The following is a 21,154-nucleotide window of genomic DNA, read 5'->3' as shown; positions in this document are numbered from 1 at the left end:
ATCCAGTGTACTGTCCAGGGACCAGGCTGGTTAGAAAAGGTAAGGGGCAAAATTTAGCTTCTTGTAAGTCTCCTTGTGGTCCCTGGTGGAACTCTTTAGATCCATACCTGCTTTTTTGTTGGCATAGATCTGAGGAGCCTGCTGGGGAAGTGTGTGGGTTGGGCCAGTGGGTTGAGATGTGGCACATGCCACTGCAATCTACCCTGATCCCCAGATCTCCACTGACAGAACTCTACTGCTGACTGGTCTGCGCAACACTGCTGGTGGTATGCAGCTTTCTGGATGCTGGAGCAGTGGGAGCACTGCACATAATGCCAGAGGGACTGCTGCACTGACAATGCCCTTGTTGTGCTGGTGTACCTGAAGGTGTGCCAGTGCAGTAGGCCGAAAGCGTATGTGTAAACAAAGTGATAATTTCAGGCAAGCTAAAACTCACACCCTTCCATGCTCTGGGGATTAAGATTGCCTAATCTCCATTTAATCAGCACCCTTGATTAAATGGTTGTCTATACTATACAATCAGTTGTCTATACTTGCATTGTCTACTGCCTCTGCTCTGCAAGTGGGGATATACCTGGGGGGCACACAGACAAGCAATAGACACTTCAGTTTTTTAAAAAGAATTCAAGAGCATGCAATCCAGGCAATTTCCTCTTTCGCTTTATCTGAATGCATATGGTATGTGGATTTTTAAAATTGAACTTTTAAACTGAACTGAGATAAATCTACAATACTAGATAACTGTATGCACCTTAACCTTAACCTGATTTTGAATTGAATATGAAGTCTACTGTTTAGTTGGCAAATCAACTTTTTCTCTAGCTACGTTTGCACTGCAGCTGTCTTCAAAATTGCATTTAATGGGAAATTGGGTTTTTTTCCCCACTGAAAGCAATGTAAGGTTTGTACTAGTTGCATACCCTATTAGATTGCCTGTAAAATGAGAAATGCTTGCTCTGAGTATATGAGTTTCTCCCCCAGATATGATGCCTTAAGGGCGTAGTAGAATTCCTGAACATTTTATGCCAATTGGATGGGAAACACAGCAATTAGAAGTAGGGGAAGAGCTGTTGGATTTCTGTCATTGCAATCAATGCAAATCTATTTTAGTTGTGTGCTTTAGAATAGGTTCTTTGTATCTGATCCCTATGACATTAAGGGCAATCCTACCCTGCACTGGAACAGGAGGCTTGTGTTGTATCCAGCACAGGATAGGGACCAAATGCAGCTCAGCCAGAGGCAAGGGGAAACTTTTCCCCTTACCCCTGGGTAAGGCGCCTTCTCCCCTATTGGTCTCCTTTAACTTGCGCCACCTCTTGAGGTGAGGAGAGCGGGGTGGCTTCAAGCCGTCCAATTTCCCTGGAAACAGGGGTTGGGATCCAGCATAACTGCCACATCTCAGCCCTGCCTTCCGCTCCCTGCCCTCCCGCTGTCCAGGAACACCTCCCTTCTGCCTCCTCCCTTCCGCCCCCTCCCCACCTACCTCAGAGCCTTGCATCGGCCCAGCTGGGCTGACACAAGCCTCACTGTCTCCGTCGGCTTGTTCCAGCCTCCACAGGCCAGTGCACCTCTGCGTGCCGGCCTAGCCAACTCCCGAGGAGGCACAAACGTGCCTTATAGCATGTTTGCGACCCTCCTGGGCCAGCGCAAGGGACTTGTGCAGCCCAAGTCAAGGGCTAGATTGCGCCCTAATGAGTATAGTCCCTGAACAACATAATACAATCTGGACAGAAAACCCTAAAGTACACACTCATCAAAAGGCAAGCTGGGTTTTCAGTGATTCCAGCATAAAGCAAAAATGAATGCATTTTAATTTACCCATACATCTGGTTCATTGTAGCTAATCTCTACAGTATTTTACAAGTATGGTGCCCAAGGGGAACTGGTACAAACCTAAAAAATGTCATGCATGTTGTTTGGAAAATAACAATATTATAAGCATCAGACGATGTAATAGGTCTGGTCCTCACTGATATTGGTGTAAAACAAAAACAAATGGATTACCATTTGTTTATTCTTTATTATCGGTTCCATTTTTTTAAATAAGTGCTCATCCCTAGGAGTTATTCTGGCCTTGTCTAGTATGATTTCTGGATAGACTTGCTTTCTTAGATTGCAACCCTAGGTATACTTGGGAGTAAGCCCCACTGATATCAGTGGGACAGTTCTGAATAAACATGCACAGACTGCTTTGTCAGCCTCTTGCCAGGAAGCCAAGAGTCCTTCCAGAGGAAAGCTGTGTTTGGGGCTGTTTTTCATTTGTCAATGAAAAAGCTTTGGTGGTTTTAATAGTGCTTTTCATAGGAACTGTGCAAGACACAATCTATATTAGCATTACTCTCTTTTTACAAACTATAAACAATTCATGCTCCTAGTTGAGCTGATGATTGGCTTAATTTGATAGACTGTTTGATTCTCTGAAAGGTAATAGTAATATAATTTATTCACTATTCTAATTACTTGTACACAGCCATTAGTTCTTACTTTTGTCTCAGCAAAATGCAGTGTTCATTTCTTAATCCTGGACTTCAGATTATCATTAAGGGAGGTTGCTACTATATTTTGTTAGATTCTTGACTTCCTCTTGTGAAATGCTCTGAGCGACTGCTGGAAGTAGACTACCTGAAAATAAATACAAAAGTTGATTTGGGTATCTTAAGATTTTAGATTTTGAATCCCCCTAGTTCCAAATTCAGTCCCATTCTCTAGTTTTCAGTATTCTTTTTGAAATGTTTTATTGATGTCAAGAGATATGTGTACCACTAAGAAACTCCTGGTCTTAGTTCAAGATGCAATCCCTTAACCAGGTGCAACCGGCCACGTCCAGAAGCAGAAACTCCTGAGCCTTTATGCAAGTATGAACTAGTGAAAGGATGCCAAGTTTGGGGGATCTTCCTGAATTAACTGAGTTTGGCTCCTTTTTCATGCTTTGTGTAGACACTTAGAATAACCCATGTGACTGAATGGGATCAGTCACCCGGGAATGACATACTGTAGTTTCTTTTTGCTGGTTGGGAACTTCCCTGGGCTAACTCTGAACTATGCCCAATGCACTTGAGTGCATTTCCCCTCCATAATTGCTTATTGATTCAACAAAATACTCTTAGGCTATCTTTTCCAGTGGAAATTGAAACTCGTGAACTTTCATCCCACTTACACAGCATCACATTTACAAATTGTGCCATTATCAGTAATGTTTTCTCCTTGATATAAATTTCAACTTTAAAGTCATTATGATGGCTGTCAGCTATTCATGGATGACGACAATCTCTTCAACCTTGGTGTGTTTTTGTGTGCACATGTGTGCATGAGGCAATGAAGAAGTTATGGTAGTTCAGTACCCTAGAGTACAATTCATGCTCATTCTGTTTTTATCCCTAGTGAACATACATTTGTGACATTTCCCATCTTTTTATTTCAGAGAGAACCAGAGTTTGTGCATTCAAAAGCCAAGTGCCTCTGGTGCAATGACTTCTGGTAAGTAGGATCTTTGTTTCTCATCCACCTCTTTCCCTGTCATGATTAACCTTTTTCTCCAGAAACATTTCAGAGCTGTTTGCATTCAATAGGACTTGTTTCAGATATTACAATTAATCAACGCACATCCTGAGCTCCTAAGAATAAGGTCTCTTTTGAATAATTAGTTATGTGTTAATTCCATGACCATTTCATCTTAACCGGAAACTAATGGTAGTCTCTGTAGATAAAAAACATATAAGGTAGCCCCTCTACAACATGTATATTTATTCTCCAATCTCTGTTATTGTGATTCTAGATCAGTTGCATTCAACGACAGAATCTGTCAACAGATGAACAGCCCAATCCTGAGCTGCCCACAGCGCCTAGACTCGGTGGCACTGAAAAGGGACTTGTGTAGGGAAAAGGGACGAAAAGGCACTTGTGTAGGGCGCTCAGCCCTGCATGAGTGCCCTGGATCCTGCGGAGCACAGCTCTGTGGATCCGCCTCTCTCCCTCCCCTTGGCACGCCTCCCGCCCGCCCTCGCTGGCCTCTCCCCACCCCAGAACGCCCAGACCACCAAGCCACGGAACTTGGGCCACTGCCCTGCGCTAGCCCAGCACCGGCTGGAGCCTGGCGGTGAGCCCTGCAAACGTGCCTTACGGCCTTACGTGCGACAGGATTGGGCTCATACTTATAATAATAATAATAATAATAATAATAATAATAATATACAGTATTTATATACCGCCTTTCTTGGTCTTTATTCAAGACTTTATTCAAGGCGGTTTACATAGGCAGGCTTATTAAATCCACGCAGGGATTTTTACAAATTGAAAGAAGGTTCTTTCTTTCAAGAACCACTACATTCAAGGTGTTACACTCCGATCTGGTTTAACATTCTGGCCTCCATCCTCCCACGCTCCGAGCAGATGGAACAGCTCAGCTGCAGCTTGCCAGCTGCTTCAAGGTCGCATGGTGCCGGTGGCCTCGAATTGGCGACCTTGTGGATGTTAATCTTCAGGCAAATGGAGGCTCTACCCTCTAGACCAGACCTCCTGCCCAATAAAATAACCCAATCTCTAAATTGGGCTCAGTGCAACTTTCAGCCAAGATAAAGAAATTTAATCTGCAGCTTGTAGCCTAGATTTAGAATATTGATGTACCACTTTTCAATACAGATGTTCTCAGATGGTATACATAGCGAAATATCTTGTAAAGTGGTTTATGTTGCAGAAGAGATTAAGAAGAAATTTGAAAAGATGGTTCTCTGACTGCAAGGAGCTCACAATTTTTTTCAAAGACTATTTTACTTTTATTAAAGGCATAAGGCGATAACACAAAAAAAGTATTTAAAAAACATGCAGAGATGGAATAGGGACTTATTACAGGTACTTAGGCTTAGGGCACAATCCTAACTAACTTTCCAGCACCAGCATAGCTGTACCAGTTTGGGGGCAGTCACGTAGGCCTCCTCAAGGTATGGCAATGTTTGTTCCCTTACCTCGAAGTTGCCCTTTGTCGGTGCTGGAAAATGGTTAGGTTTGTGCCCTTAGTTATAGTAGCCTAAGAACAGCAGGGATTAAGCCAGTTTTCAGGGAAGAGTTGAGTTTCAAGGAAGGATTTGAAGTAAATAAGAGAGACGGGAACAGGAGAAGGGGGGAAGCTGAGGGAAATGGGGAAGTTGAGGGAGGCAATTGAAGGAAATATGGACAGAGAGGATAGGTGCCTTAATGTTAGAAAGAGAGCTTTCTGGCAGTTGAATACTCAACTGAGTGGAGTGCTCTAGGAGAGTGGGGGCAGGAGATGCAAGCACAACAGAGCACAAGCAGCCATTCTCTGTCCAGATGACAGAGGCTTTTCAGGGTGTTCTCCAGGATGCTGACAGAATCCTCAAAGCAGGGGTTTTACATAGGATTTTGTAATCCAGTGAAAACCTCATTATCCTCTAGGATTTAGCATGAAAACATTATGCTGATCTTTTCTGCTATTCTTTCAGAACACAAAGAAGTTGATGCTGGCAACACCGTTGTGAATGGGTTAGTACTGAGCAGCAATGGACAAGACAGAGGTATGTTGAATAACATGGAGAAGTTATTTCTGGGGCTACTCCTCTGGGACCAAAGGAATACTGTTACTTTTTCTTTGTACTTTTGCGCATATAACATTCAGATATAGTTCTAGAACTTAAAGGAAGATGCAGAATAGTAAATTTCCAAAAGTGAACTGGAAAAGGAAACATGTGACATAATTGCAAATTTGTAGTTTTGAATTTGGCTAATGGAACAGTCTGTTGAGAACTGCTTGTGCCGAATATTCACATGAATCTAAAGAGTATAGAAACAGCCACTAGTGGGGTTAAGGGAAACATACAAAGTTGTGGTCAACATTTTCAGAGTACTCCACAGTTCTGTGGCTGCCCTTAAGGGGGCAGCAACAGAGGTTCACTGGCTGGGGTGTTGTCATGTCACAGTTTGGGAACATCTGCTCTAGAGTTACGGGCCTATTTTGCCTCAATTTCTATCTCACCCTAAGCCTGGCTAGTACTGGCTGGTCAAAGTTAGGAAACAGCACTTGGCTTTAATAACACAAGTGACTTGTAACATGGAGACTACAAGTGACCCTCATGGTCAAGTGTTGTTTGCTTATTTTAATTTTATATTTATATAATATTTTCTACCTAAAGATGATCAAAGAATTTAGCTGTCATAAAACATAAATACAATTTCATTTTGAATGAGTAATTTGGAACAGTAGCACCTAAAACCAGCAGAAGCAAGCCTTCTGTGAAGGCAAGGCAGTACATCTTCCTAGATGCTAAAGGGCCTCAATGAAATTTATCTGGTGGGCATGTGGAACATCTGGAAAGTCTGTGTGTCTTTCTATGGCACTTCTTCCAGCTCTCCTAGAGCTGTGCTGCTGGCTTTTCTCAGGCTCAGTTCAGTACATTTAAAGCCACGCCAAGGCGCAGGAGTGGGTTCTGCGCATGTACCAGTGTACTGTATGCCTGAGCCTCATAGATAGCTCTTGATTTGCTGCTGACTTTCCAGAAGGCCCCCATGGTTCTCTTAGCCCCTCATACATTCCCTTTTGCACAATAATGGCATCCTGCTCAAGGGCAGGAAGAAGAAAAGAAGCCACGGTGTTGTTAATGATTTATTCTGTACATTTAGTGTCTTATGCTCAAGGGCAGCATCTGAAAAATATGTATAATTTCAACAGTACAAATATGCTTCATAAAATATGTAAGAAATAAAGAACACTTATCACAAATTTTAAAAAGACCAATACATCTCAATCGACAGCTCTTGTCAGAAGAGAGTGGGCAATGTTATATAACAAGCTACCAGAGCATATTGATAAAAAGAGAGGTTTTTGCTGCTAATCATGTTACTATGATAAGCTGACAGTATTTGAATTATAAAAGCTTGCATTCCAGTCACATTAAAATGATGTTTCATATGGAAGGATTCAGAAAAATTGTTCTAGTACAGAATTTAAATGTGGCACCCTCTAAAATGAAAAAAAGGATTTCAGTTCTAGAAACTTTTCTCCAAGATCTTTGGATATAGAGCAGTGGTGTATCCCAAGTTTGATTACCAAAGTGGTGTCTAGATACCATTGGATAGCGTTGTAATCTTGTGTATAAAGATTTCAACTTTCAGTTTAAAACAAATATTTGCATCACTGGCATATGGTTGAAGGTGTTTAACTGCGAAAGAAACCCACTTTTTGCTTTTCAGTAATTCAACACTATAAAAGGCACTCTTGCGCCTAGTGTTACTATATACGGGCAAGCAATCCTAACCTTCAGTTGCACCAAAATTAGGACGTCTGCAGAGCTGTCATCCTTCTGGTACAGGTGTTCGTTGCAAGCAAACTTAAAGAACAAGCCTTTACATGTCTATGAGAAGTCCTGTTGTGTTCAGTGGAGCTGTCTTCCAGGAAAGTGTGTAGAGCAGTGGTTCTCAGACTTCCTGGGCGTTTTACTCCTGGGGTAAGTCTTTGCAGAGGAGGGAGTGAGAGCAGCGACATGATCCCCAGGATTGCGTCGCTAGTGCGGGTGGAAGGGGGTGCTTTTACAGGTGGCTGCAGGATGTTGCAAGAGGTGTGGGGAGCCCTATGCAGCCCTCCACAGAATGTTACTTAGAACGCTGGAAAAAAAAGCAGGGGCAAAGCACTTCCTAGTTGCAAACACAAAGAGAAAGCGGGCACAAAGCACTTCTTTTCAATGTTCTAAGTATCAGGAAACCCTGAGGAGGGCTGTACGGGGCTTCCTGCACCTCCTGCAACCACCTTTAAGTAAAAGTATTCCCCCTTCCACCCCCATTAGCAATGCGATCCTGGTGATAGCATCACTGCCCTCACCCCCTCCCCTGCCCCTTAAAGGGATGGGGGACCCTTTACACCAGTGGTTCCCAACCTTTATGATCCCATGGACCACTGAGGCAAAAATTAGAATTGGTTGTGAACCACAATGCGGCTGCCTTTTCTGGTGGTCCATCTCCCAAGCACTCCCCTACAAACTATCAGAGAGGATGGAGAGTGGCCCACAGCCACAGCTGACACTTCAGTGGCTGTGGCTGCAGGTGGTCCATTCTCCACCCTCTTTTTTGGTCTGTGGGACATTGCCTTCTTAGTGAGAAGTGATCAAAGGTGATTTTATTTTTTCCCTGAGACCTCGCAGACCACTTCTCAAGGTCTTGCAGACAACCTGTGGTCCATGGACCACAGGTTGGGAACCAGTGCTTTTCATGAACTGATGGGTTGCAGCCCACCACTTTGAGAACCACTGGTGTAGAGGATTGCAGCCTAAGAAATTTGTTTCTTTTCCTTTCGATCAGTTAGGGAAATATACTATTTTAAATAATGTACAAGTTGAGGAAAAATCAGTAAGCAATGTAGTTAAACAAGGAAAAAAGAAGCACACATCTCCTGTGAGATATTTTCTGGAGAAGAAACATAGCCCCAATAGCTTTATGTTTTCCACTTTGGAACGTTTAAGATTTCAATTCTATACATAGAACTCTCAAAGACTAATCCTCCTTGAACACAGTGGACTTCCTTCCAAGGAAACTTGCATAGAACTGCACTTCAGAACATTAAGCAGTAATTCTCTCTGGATTTTGCAGCTATCCCAGTACCTGAAGGTCTCAGCAAGATTGACTGGTGGTCCATAGTTGTGATTTCTTGGCGATATATCTTATGTTTTGCAAGTTGTATCGTTGTTTTGTTAAAGGGCATGTTTGTCCTTGCTGTTAATATTACAACTTTTTCAGATATTGTCCCCGAGGAAGAGCAGTAGCTTAAATGAAATAGGGATCAGCCAGTGAATTTACAGAATAAATATTGCCAGAAACTGATGACTTCTGTCTTCTATTCAGTTGTGCGCTTCAGCAGCAGACGCAGGTGCCTTGCTTTTTTTTTTTTTTTAAAGTTTTCTCAAGTCTTCATCCAAGCTTTGGAAATCAGTTAGTCACTGCATAGGGAGGCTTTATGAGATTAGATCAGGTCTGTGTGCAGGGTGTGGGCAAATTGGTCCCACTTTAATCTTATCCTTCTATGAAATTTCCTTCTTGTTAGTGAGTTTTGCATTGCCATATGAGGGTATGATTTTTTAAAAAAATTCAAAGTACAGAAAGAAAGTTGAGAATCATAGGGCCCAATCCTATCCAGTGGTGGTGCAACCATTCTAATAGGGCATGCATTGCATCCTACTGTGGGCGAGCAATCATGGAGGTCTCCAAATGAAATTTGCATAGGTTTGGGCCCATAGAGTCTGATGTCCAATTCGTACCTTAAGCGTGGCCTCTTAGTGTATTTAGTTATATTCCTATTACACATCCCTCTCCTTAAGATGCTTGAGTCCACATCATTCTGTTTATAGAACACCAAGTGGACGTGGCTGCTGTATTCAGACATCATGCCAAACTATGTTTTGATTTTACACTCGAACCTACACCAGTTTGCAAAATGGGCTGTCAAAACTGGGTGTGGAAATACGATTTGAAGCTGGTTTGTACTAACTGTGATTTGCTCTTGAGTCCAGATTTGGAAAAAAATGTCAAAAGGATTGTGCACAAAATACATTGCACATCAAGGACAGTTGTGGGGAAGAAAATAAGGTTTTGTTAAATGCAGGTAGGGTATTGGTTCAAATGGGGCAGAGCGTGACAAGGAGATAGTGAATAGCTCCCATGAATTTGGGGGTGGGGGCTTGTGCAGGAGAACTTCCTCCATTGTCTGTGCCTTACATGTAAGAAACAGTCTAAAACTGCTCTTGTAAATGAACTAAGCAATTCATATATTGTGAAGGCAATCAAATTTAGTACCCAGTTCTATGCAACTTTCCAACACCGATACAGCTGCAGTACAGCCATGTGGTAAGCAGACAAATATTCCTTTATCTTGAAGGGGCCTCTGTAACTGCTCTTCCCCCCCCCCGCCCCCGCAGGATGAAGCATATATTCCATCAGCACAGCTGAATCAGTGCTGGAAAGTTGGATAGGACTGGGCCCACAGACTATCAAAAACCCCGCTGATTTGGTGTTATGTGAAAATTTTATCTGATCTTATGAACATAATGCTAATACTCTTTTTTCTAAATTATTTTATGAGGCCCTGACTAGTCTTTTGTTTCTTTTTTTTGCTGTCAAATGCTGATGTTGTGAAATATACAAAGCCCTGTCTATTTCTGAAGTCAGCAGTACCCCCAGTGTTCATTGCTGCAACTTAAAAAAAAAAAAAAATAAGTATAACTCTGCAATTAGCTTTTTTTCTTGTTTATTGCCATGTAGCACAGCAGCCTGTTACACATGAGACATAGTTTTGCTTTAGTTTTACCAGGCATAAAATTTCAAAATATTTATACATGAACATCAAAGATGTTTTCCCCTCTGAAGCCCATATCAGTAGCCAAGCCTTAAATGTTTCAAGCAGTGGCACCACTTTCTCAATAACAGCAGCACATGCTGATTGAAAGGGAGCAGAAAATGACACTCATTAGTGATGGCTTCACTCCCCACTGGCGTGCTGTAGTCTGTGAAATTTCCTGCTATTGTCAATTGCTGAATTCCTGACACTGTTAGAAAACTTTGTATAATGTTCCCCCACACACATTTGTGTTTATCCTGTCTGGGCGCACCATCTTCTGTACTTTTATGTTTGCAGTGAATGACGTCCCTTTATGTACACGCTCTGTTTCTGCTGTTAAAATAATTCCCGTGAAGACAGTGAAAAATTCTCCTGGTCTAGTGTTGCCGACAGGTATCTTTTTTTTTTTCTTCCCCCAAATGTTCTTATCAGGGCTTTGCTTCATCCCCTTGTTGCTAGAATAGTTTTGCTGCTTCCATTTTTTTTTATTGCTTTGCTGTACTGTCAGTTTCATTGCTTTGCAGTACTGCCAGTGCCTAATTAAATGAGACCAGAATGACAAATACATTTCTTGTGTTCATTAGGGGGCTATTTGGTAATATTTTGGCCACAAAACCTTTACTAAGAGGGAGGGAATGATGAGCAGGCCTCCGCTTATATGCTAGCTTCCCTGCCTGATCTTAGAAGCTAAGCAGGGTCAGGCCTGGTTAGTACTTGGATGGGAGACTGCTGGGAATACCGGGTGCTGTAGGCTTATGCCATAGTCTTTCGAGACTGAAGGTTGCCAACCAAAAATTGCCTCCTAACAGGCCCGTTATTTGAACAGGGATACCCCCACAACCTGAAAAGGGAGAATCTTAATTCAGGCATCATACCAAACCATAGTTTGTATTATCTATAGCTTCAAATCCAACCTATAGTTTGAGCTTCCAAACATACTACAAGCAAGCCATGTAGTGTACTTGTCTGTTTTCTCAGCACTCAGTCTCATACATTCACAATTCACTTCTGCCTTCCTGGTACAGTGGTCTCTGGAGACCTATTCCTGCTGGAGAGTGGTCTATTCCTGGTTCTTCTCTCCTTCTCCTCCACTCCCCAGTGTTTCCTCCACTGTCTTTCCTTCCAGCCTTCTTCACCTTTCTTCTCTTGCCTCTGTCTCTCTTTCTCTTCCCGGCTTCATGCGTATACCCACTAGGCCAAGGTTTCTCAAACTTTGAGGGAGCTATACTCCCTCAGTAAGTTCTTGCAGGGGAGGGGCTAGGGCAGCGACACGATCCCCAGGATCGCACCACTAAGGGGGGTGAGGGGGTGCTTGTGACTTACTTGGCATGGTGTAGGGCTGCATCAGGCTACAGGAGGTGTGGGGAGCCCTGCGCAGCGCTACCTGAGGCTTGGAACCTGCAATAGAAGCGGGCGCAAAGCACTTCCATTTTTCAGAAGGTGCTTCTCAATGCGTGGATGAGACGGTGGTGTAGGGAGGAGGGGTTTAGATTCGTTAGGCACTGGGAAAGTTTTGGGACAAGCGGGGCCTGTACAAGAGGGACGGGCTCCACTTGAACCAGAATGGAACCAGACTGCTGGCGCATAACATTAAAAAAGTGGCAGAGCAGCTTTTAAACTGATCCCTGGGGGAAGGCCGACAGGAGCCGAGGGGCATCCGGTTTGGGACTCCTCATCCCTATGGGATGAGGATGGGGAGGTTAGAGAACAACAAGACAAAGGCAGAGTAGGAGATGAAATTGGGAAAGGTAGCGTGATGGGATGTGATAGACGGTTTGGCACACTGAGAGGATGCAGGGACAAAGGAGCGAATAAGCAGCCCATCCTAGGGCATTCCGTGTACAAATGCTTTTATGCGAATGCCCGAAGTCTACGAGCAAAGGTGGGAGAACTGGAATGTCTGGTGACAAGGGAAAACATTGACATAGTGGGCATAACGGAAACCTGGTGGAATGCGGAGAATCAGTGGGATACCGCAATCCCGGGCTGTAAACTCTACAGGAGGGACAGGCAGGGGCGTGTTGGAGGTGGGGTGGCCCTTTATGTTAAGGAAGGGATAGAATCCAGCAAAGTAGAGATTGAAGGTGGGTCCGACTCCACCGTAGAATCTCTGTGGGTTAAATTACCAGGCTTGTGCAGCGATGTAATACTGGGGGCGTGCTATCGTCCTCCAGACCAGAAATCTGATGGGGACCTTGAAATGAGAAACCAGATCAGGGAGATGACAAGGAGGGACAGGGTTGTAATCATGGGGGACTTCAATTATCCTCATATTGACTGGGTCAATTTGTGTTCTGGTCACGATAAGGAAACCGGATTTCTTGACGTGCTAAATGACTGTGGCTTAGAGCAGCTAGTCACGGAGCCCACCAGAGGACAGGTGACTCTGGATTTAATATTGTGCGGTACGCAGGACCTGGTTAGAGAGGTAAACGTTACTGAGCCATTGGGGAACAGTGATCATGCTGCCATCCGTTTTGACATGCACGTTGGGGGAAGAATACCAGGCAAATCTCTAACAAAAACCCTTCTTCCGATGGGCAGACTTCCCCCAAATGAGGAGGCTGGTTAGAAGGAGGTTGAAAGAGAGGGTAAAAAGAGTCCAATCTCTCCAGAGTGCATGGAGGCTGCTTAAAACAACAGTAATAGAGGCCCAGCAGAGGTGTATATCGCAAAGAAAGAAGGGTTCCACTAAATCCAGGAGAGTGCCCGCATGGCTAACCAGCCAAGTTAGAGAGGCTGTGAAGGGCAAGGAAGCTTCCTTCCGTAAATGGAAGTCTTGCCCTAATGAGGAGAATAAAAAGGAACATAAACTGTGGCAAAAGAAATGTAAGAAGGTGATACTGGAGGCCAAGCGAGACTATGAGGAACGCATGGCCAGCAACATTAAGGGGAATAATAAAAGCTTCTTCAAATATGTTAGAAGCAGGAAACCCGCCAGAGAAGTGGTTGGCCCTCTGGATGGTGAGGGAGGGAAAGGGGAGATAAAAGGAGACTTAGAGATGGCAGAGAAATTAAATGAGTTCTTTGCATCTGTCTTCACGGCAGAAGACCTCAGGCAGATACCACTGCCCGAACGGCCCCTCCTGACTGAGGAGTTAAGTCAGATAGAGGTTAAAAGAGAAGATGTTTCAGACCTCATTGATAAATTAAAGATCAATAAGTCACCGGGCCCTGATGGCATCCACCCAAGAGTTATTAAGGAATTGAAGAATGAAGTTGCAGATCTCTTGACTAAGGTATGCAACTTGTCCCTCAAAACGGCCACGGTGCCAGAAGATTGGAGGATAGCAAATGTCATGCCTATTTTTAAAAAGGGAAAGAGGGGGGACCCGGGAAACTATAGGCCGATCAACCTAACATCCATACCGGGTAAGATGGTGGAATGCCTCATCAAAGATAGGATCTCAAAACACATAGATGAACAGGCCTTGCTGAGGGAGAGTCAGCATGGCTTCTGTAAGGGTAAGTCTTGCCTCACGAACCTTATAGAATTCTTTGGAAAGGTCAACAGGCATGTGGATTTGGGAGAACCCGTGGACATTATATATCTGGACTTTCCGAAGGCGTTTGACACGGTCCCTCACCAAAGGCTACTGAAAAAACTCCAGAGTCAGGGAATTAGAGGACAGGTCCTCTCCTGGATTGAGAACTGGTTGGAGGCCAGGAAGCAGAGAGTGGGTGTCAATGGGCAATTTTCACAATGGAGAGAGGTGAAAAGCGGTGTGCCCCAAAGATCTGTCCTGGGACCGGTGCTTTTCAACCTCTTCATAAATGACCTGGAGACAGGGGTGAGCAGTGAAGTGGCTAAGTTTGCAGACGACACCAAACTTTTCCGAGTGGTGAAGACCAGAAGTGATTGTGAGGAGCTCCAGAAGGATCTCTCCAGACTGGCAGAATGGGCAGCAAAATGGCAGATGCGCTTCAATGTCAGTAAGTGTAAAGTCATGCACATTGGGACAAAAAATCAAAACTTTAGATATAGGCTGATGGGTTCTGAGCTGTCTGTGACAGATCAGGAGAGAGATCTTGGGGTGGTGGTGGACAGGTTGATGAAAGTGTCGACCCAATGTGCAGCGGCAGTGAAGAAGTCCAATTCTATGCTTGGGATCATTAGGAAGGGTATTGAGAACAAAACGGCTAGTATTATAATGCCGTTGTACAAGTCTATGGTAAGGCCACACCTGGAGTATTGTGTCCAGTTCTGGTCGCCACATCTCAAAAAAGACATAGTGGAAATGGAAAAGGTGCAAAAGAGAGCGACTAAGATGATTACGGGGCTGGGGCACCTTCCTTATGAGGAAAGGCTACGGCGTTTGGGCCTCTTCAGCCTCGAAAAGAGACGCCTGAGGGGGAACATGATTGAGACATACAAAATTATGCAGGGGATGGACAGAGTGGATAGGGAGATGCTCTTTACACTCTCACATAATACCAGAACCAGGGGACATTCACTCAAAGTGAGTGTTGGGCGGGTTAGGACAGACAAAAGAAAATATTTCTTTACTCAGCGTGTGGTCGGTCTGTGGAACTCCTTGCCACAGGATGTGGTGCTGGCATCTAGCCTAGATGCCTTTAAAAGGGGATTGGATAAGTTTCTGGAGGAAAAATCCATTATGGGGTACAAGCCATGATGTGTATGCGCAACCTCCTGATTTTAGAAATGGGCTATGTCAGAATGCCAGATGCAAGGGAGGGCACCAGGATGAGGTCTCTTGTTATCTGGTGTGCTCCCTGGGGCATTTGGTGGGCCTCTGTGAGATACAGGAAGCTGGACTAGATGGGCCTATGGCCTGATCCAGTGGGGCTGTTCTTATGTTCTTATGTACACCACGCCAAGTAAGTCACAAGCACCCCCTCACCCCCCCCCCTTAGTGGTGCAATCCTGGGGATCGTGTTGCTGCCTCCCTCCCCTTCCCCCGCTCCTTAAAGGGACGGAGGAAGCATTACATGAACTGGTGGGTCGCGACCCACCACTGCACTAGGCTGTTGCCACCTTTCTTCCGTCCTTGGCTTTTGCCCCTCCCTTGCTTCTCTCTTCTGGGCCATCCTTGCTCCTTCTATCTGTCTCTGTTGCCTGCCTCACCCCTCGTTTTGCAATCCTCCTTTCTATGTCCCCTTCTTCTTTGTTCCCCTGTCTATCCTTGCTCTCATCTTCTCCTCTTCTTTTGTTCACCCCCTCCTCATGTCTCTTATACTACCCCCATCTCTTCCTGCTCCACTCAGTGTGACCCAGGCCAGCTGAGTTGCTAGACTGTTCTTGTGGTATTTGGTTGTCCAGTGATGATGTCAGAGAACAGGAAGGACACACAGAATTAAGGGCCAAACTACATGTTATATTTAAGACCTAGTTGAGCCACACTAGTTTTTTTGTGTGTCAGAATTGAAGCATGGCAGGAAATATTTAGATAGCAACATACCATGATCTAATCCTAATTCCCTCTTCACCCCCCAATCCCAGCAGTTGCCCTTTCAGTAGAAAAAAATGTCACCACAGTCTGGTTCAGAACCCATCAAGTAAAGAACTTACATTATTGGCCATTAAGCACTTAATTTGCTCTTTTGACTACAGATGAGTGGTTAATCTGCTTAAAATAAAACAAATATGTTCATCAACAAGTGCTTTGCTAAACTAATGATCTCAATTTTGTGATGCTGTTTGTACCAAAAGAAAAGAAAACCCAGCATCAAGCAAACACACATTCTGTGCTTAAAATAAGTGTATGGAAAACAAGGTTATGTGAAAACATGGACCAAGCTGATGTTTTTCCACATTTTGCTTAGATTGAAAAATGTATCCCTTGTTGGAGATGTTTTGGCATCATTTTTGAGCATGTCAACTATGTTTTGAAAGGCGTTGTCTGAAGGGGTTGCTCAAGATATTCATTAGGGATTCAGCACTATGGATATCACCATCTTGGATCATGCACCCTGTCAAAGGCACAGATATCCACAGTGGTGACACCTGTAGTGTGGATACTAAGGAGCTGTTGCTGGTGATGCAAACAGCTTTTCTTTTCACTTGCAGCATCCAGGTGTCTGTGAAGTACAGAAGCCTAAGGAAACAGCCAAAATATTCTCTAGAACAGGGGTGCCCAAACCCCGGCCCTGGGGCCACATGTGGCCCTCGAGGCCTCTCAATGCGGCCCTCAGGGAGCCCCCAGTCTCCAATGAGCCTCTGGCCCTTGGGAGACTTGCTGGAGCCTGCACTGGCCGGACACAACTGCTCTCAGCGTGAGGGCGACTGTTTGACCTCTCGCATGGGCTGTGGGATGAGGGCTCCCTCCACAGCTTGCTGTTTCACATCTGTGATGCAGTAGCAGCAGCAAAGGAAAGGCCAGCCTTGCTTTGTGCAAGGCCTTTTATAGGCCTTGAGCTACTGCAAGACCTTCATTCATTCATATAAGTTTCATCTCTAATAAATTCATTTATGTAAATTTATTCAAATTTTAAATGTAAATTAATTTTTTTTCCTCCGGCCCCCAACACAGTGTCAGAGAGATGATGTAGCCCTCCTGCCAAAAACTTTGGACACTCCTGCTCTAGAACAGTGTTTTTCAACCAGTGGTACTCTTACCACCAGTAGTACTTGAGATGGTGTCCTGTGGTACCCATGGAACCCCCAGAACCTGACAGTGAGACCAGCAATGCAACATGACAAGCAGCAGGAGACTTGACTCAACAGGCAGAGCTACAGCGTGCAGTTTTCACATGCTCAAAAAAGTCCCCCCATCTGCCCTAAGCCTCTTACTGGTGTTTGTCGCGTTGCATTTGGCTCCCAATCCAGAAGCAGCTTCCAAAAGCAACTTCAAAATGTCCATGTTGTTTCCAATAAGTGGACCATGTAAAGTGGTATGGTGGGGGACAAAAGTTGAGAAATGCTGCTCTAGGACATCTTCTTGATAGGAGTCACCATCTTGGATGCTTGTGTAAATTAAGCATATTTAGTGCAAGCCAGTGTATGTTGCATCTAATTGCTTAATTTCACAGCTTTGTGCTAACCTCTGTGTGAATACTGCAAAAGTATATCAACATGTGGTGGTGACATTGATATTTCTTTGTCTGTATAACCAAGTTAAAGTCATTGTTTAAATGTAACTCTAATTTTAGAATATGGGAAACCATGTTTTGCCCTAACCAGCATAAGCTGGCAGACAGATACCCTTGCTTCCCTGATAATGGCATGAAATGATGCCAGAGTCTTTTGTTTGCTTCTTGGGATCAAGTCTGGAAAGGCATTTCCAGACAAATTTTTAATTGGCAATCTTGTCAGGTTTCTTCTCAATACTGAGAAACCAGCTTTAATGTGCTAACAGTCTAAGGCTGCAATCCTAACCACACTTTCCTGAGAGTAAGCCCCTTGAACAAAATAGGAATTACTTCCAAGTAGACCTGATTAGGATTGTGCCCTAAATGACTGTATCAATGTTTCTCAACCAGTGGTACGGGCACCATCAGTGGTACTTAAGGTGGTGTCTGGTGGTACTTGTCAGACTCCCAGGCGCCTGCTGCCTGGCAGTGACATGAGCGACGTGACACGACAAACATTGGTAGAAAGCTAGGCTTGGTAGGCAGAGCTCCAAAGCATGCTTTTCATCCACTCTAAAAAGCCCTCCTGTCCACACTGAGCCTGGGCCTCATACTGGTGTTTGTCATGACGCATCTGGCCTCTCAACCCAAAAGTAACTGGCAATGACATCATCACCAGTTGCTTCTGGTGGTACTTTCGATATGTGGATCATGCAAAGTGGTACGGTGAGGGATAAACACTGAGAAATGATTGGCACCTGCAGTTGGCTTCTTTAGCACCAGCCAGGACCCTTGCCTCAGCAGGCAGGCCATCGCTAACACCTTTGATCCTCCTGACCATCCTGTCAGAGAGAGAAAGAGCGGTTGTGCTCGCTCACCTCAGTTAGGCCTTGTGGTGAAAATCTTCCCCTATTTTGGACCTTCCTGTTACCTCTGGAATTCTTGTATCTTTTTAGCATCCTGAAGCAGCTACTAAACCATCTGAATGCAGTCGCCATGTTTGCCCTCTTGTTGTTAATTGTTTGCCCTTCTTCTCCAATTGACTTCCAAATCTTGGCTTAGTGCCACTCAATGGGCCATAAAGCCCTCCTGATTTCCAAGACTGGGAAAGTAGCAAGCTCAGGTGATATCCCAGTATCCAGTGGGGGTCATACATGCCCATCGGAGCACTTAGATGTTTTGATGGGGATTGCCTGCCTGCCTACCTGGCTAGATGTGGGTGTAAGGGCCAAGATTCTGTGCTAGTGTGAGTACCTGGAGTAGGGAAAAAACCCAGTAGGCTATGCTAGTGTTCTGTGCTGTTTTCAGCTCGCCTTTTAATCTCCATGCTAACCTTTCCCCTGACCCCCTTCCACCGTGTTGCCTGCGCAGTTGCTTCATCCTTTTAAGTGCCTTTTTATTCCCGTTACATTATTTTCTATAATTTTACCCCTTTTAATAAACTTCCTTTATTTTACTGTTTTACCTGCTTAGCCTGGATTCATTTGGGAGGGAGCTAGATTGCCCCATCTACCCAGAGCACCTTCTTTTTGCTCCTGTTCAGTTTTTAAGGGGAACCCCGGAATTTTTGATTTCTCCATTATACCTGGAGGGAGGTTTACCCAAAGCAGACTCCTTCTGTCTGATTTCTTGTGGCCTTAGGTGGTAATAGAGAGCAATCTACTGTCCTGGTATAAGCCCAGTTTTGGGACAAGTTGCGTTGGAAGTGGGTGCTGGTTGCTAGGCGATGTACCCTGTATGCATCTGTCTAACTCCTACAGGTCTAGAAGAAGAGGATGAACAAGGAGGGGGGACCCTCTGAAGGTATAATTCCTTGACAGTGTTTTATTTGAGCATCCCATCTGCAAAGCTGGAGCAGGCATTGAATGAATTGGTTCTTTCTCCTCTCTGTCTTGCTAGGAATTCACTCTAAATCAGCAATTTTCAACCTTTTTTCATCTCATGGCACACTGACAAGGCACTAAAATAGTCAAGGCACACCATCAGTTTTTTGACAATTCACAAGGCACACCACACTGACAGCAGGGGCTCACATCCCCCAGTGTCCCATTGGAGACTAACAGTGCCACTAGAATTAAGGATTCAGGGGTCAACCTGGCCAGGTGGGTCCTTTTGATGGCCAGTGGCCGATCCTGATGCCCCTACCCCAGATGTTTTGTGTGTGAAATCTCACATATCCATAATTACAGAAATTGAACAAACATATATAAAGATGTCCACTGATAATTTATGTGCATAAGCACTATATTATGGGTGCTGCAGTGGCTGTTCTGATAGCATTCTTAGCTGAGGAGCTTCTGTTTTCACCTAGCTAAGGAGCTCAGTGGTTTCCATGCTGTTAGCTATGGCTCCCTGGGGAGTCACAAAAACCAGCCAGGGGAGCCATGGAATTCTTGTGAAAAACCAACCACCCCATACAGTGCATTGGATTGTAGCCCTAATGAGGAGCTGTGGCCAATGGCCCAGTAGCTTTAGGGAGCCACCAATCAAAAAAGGTTGAGAACCACTGGCTTAAACACTTAAAAAAAAATTCATCAAATTGGACAAGAGACCAGAAGTCCAATTCTAGCTGACTGATATGAATCAGAAAATAAAGTGATATCTGATTTCTATAGATACTTGCTTTTCTTCCATTTTGTCATCCTATTGCCTTCATTTGGAATTTTGACTCTTTATGAATTTACTTTTATTATTTCAGCTTTTTAAAAAAAGTTTGGAATCTGAAGTTAATTTCCATCAGCATAAATGTTAGATCAGTGTGCACAGAGGCAATCATGCTTCAGTTATGTCAGCACTGGGTTTTGCAAGAAAATAGCACGATCAAGAATTCTTTCAAATTCCAACCTGTCTTCTGTACATTTTTTTTTTTTCTGTAGACCTGGACCCTGCTAAAATCTGTACTGGAAAGGGGGCTGTGACCCTTTGGGCTTCTCCAACCCATCAGGAGAATCAGAGTACCAGCCCTACTTGTCCACAGGACACCCAGCAGCCTGAGAGTAAGTGTGAGATATTAGCTATTAAATGCAGTACCAAACTGTTCATTCTTTGATCCTCTACCACTTGAGTAATTTAAGCTTTCAACTGCTATCAAAAGACATGTTCTGAAACAAATTAAGTTTTTAAACTCAATTTTGAAAGTGCGTGCTTGAAATTGAGTGTAGTCACGAGTGTAGTCATGAGCTGCAGTGAGCAACATGACATCCAGATGAAAGCTGGATTGTGACTGAAAAAGTGTGAACGTTTCAGTGAGTGTAGATTTCAGTGATGAATTGCAACCATGTTCCTCAGAACTTGGGTAGAAATCCTCATTTTAAAAACTTAAAATGTTTCAAGTGCAAATGTTCTGGTTATTTTAATCCAGTGATTTTGGATTTGGAAAACTCAGCAAATTTTGAAATAACGTACAGTTTTGCTCCAGCTGGTTGTGTTCTCTCACTGGAATGGCATTTTGTTGTGGTCAATGGGACAGTCGCCCAAGTTAACACTCTTGTCACAGAACGTTGTCACCCTTTAAATAGCAGACATGTAATTACTAAGTATAGGGGGGAAAGCAACACAAAATAATAATAAAACTTTATTGGATTTGAGTACTCAGCAGAGTCCTAAGAGAACATGCCATTCTACAGGGGATCCTATTTTCTTGTTGGCACTGATGCAGCAGTTGATTTACAGCCAGTGCAGGACAGCCAGAAGGAAGTACAGTACTCTTCTATACGTTTTTACTGATAGACTTTGTAGCCACAGAACATGATGATGTTTTGGTGGCTTAGATGACTTTAAAAGATATGAACCAAT

General features: G+C 44.0%; 1 protein-coding gene across 3 annotated transcripts in view; it reads left to right on the top strand.

Annotated features, from left to right (window-relative positions):
* LOC136646075 (sorbin and SH3 domain-containing protein 1-like) overlaps positions 1-21,154 on the top strand; it is a 209,615-nt gene that overhangs the window by 110,787 nt on the left and 77,674 nt on the right. For all 3 annotated transcript variants that reach the window (XM_066622642.1, XM_066622641.1, XM_066622643.1), the window contains 4 exons: positions 3,422-3,477; positions 5,457-5,528; positions 10,628-10,723; positions 20,236-20,355. In XM_066622642.1, the coding sequence (XP_066478739.1) occupies positions 3,468-3,477; positions 5,457-5,528; positions 10,628-10,723; positions 20,236-20,355 (298 nt within the window). In that variant the 5' untranslated portion in view covers positions 3,422-3,467. The remainder of the gene's footprint in view (positions 1-3,421; positions 3,478-5,456; positions 5,529-10,627; positions 10,724-20,235; positions 20,356-21,154) is intronic.

This window comes from Tiliqua scincoides, chromosome 3 (assembly GCF_035046505.1).
Source record: "Tiliqua scincoides isolate rTilSci1 chromosome 3, rTilSci1.hap2, whole genome shotgun sequence".
Lineage (NCBI taxonomy): Eukaryota > Metazoa > Chordata > Lepidosauria > Squamata > Scincidae > Tiliqua > Tiliqua scincoides.
Note: the sequence above shows the minus strand (reverse complement) of the source record. Positions and strands in the feature narration are given on the sequence as shown.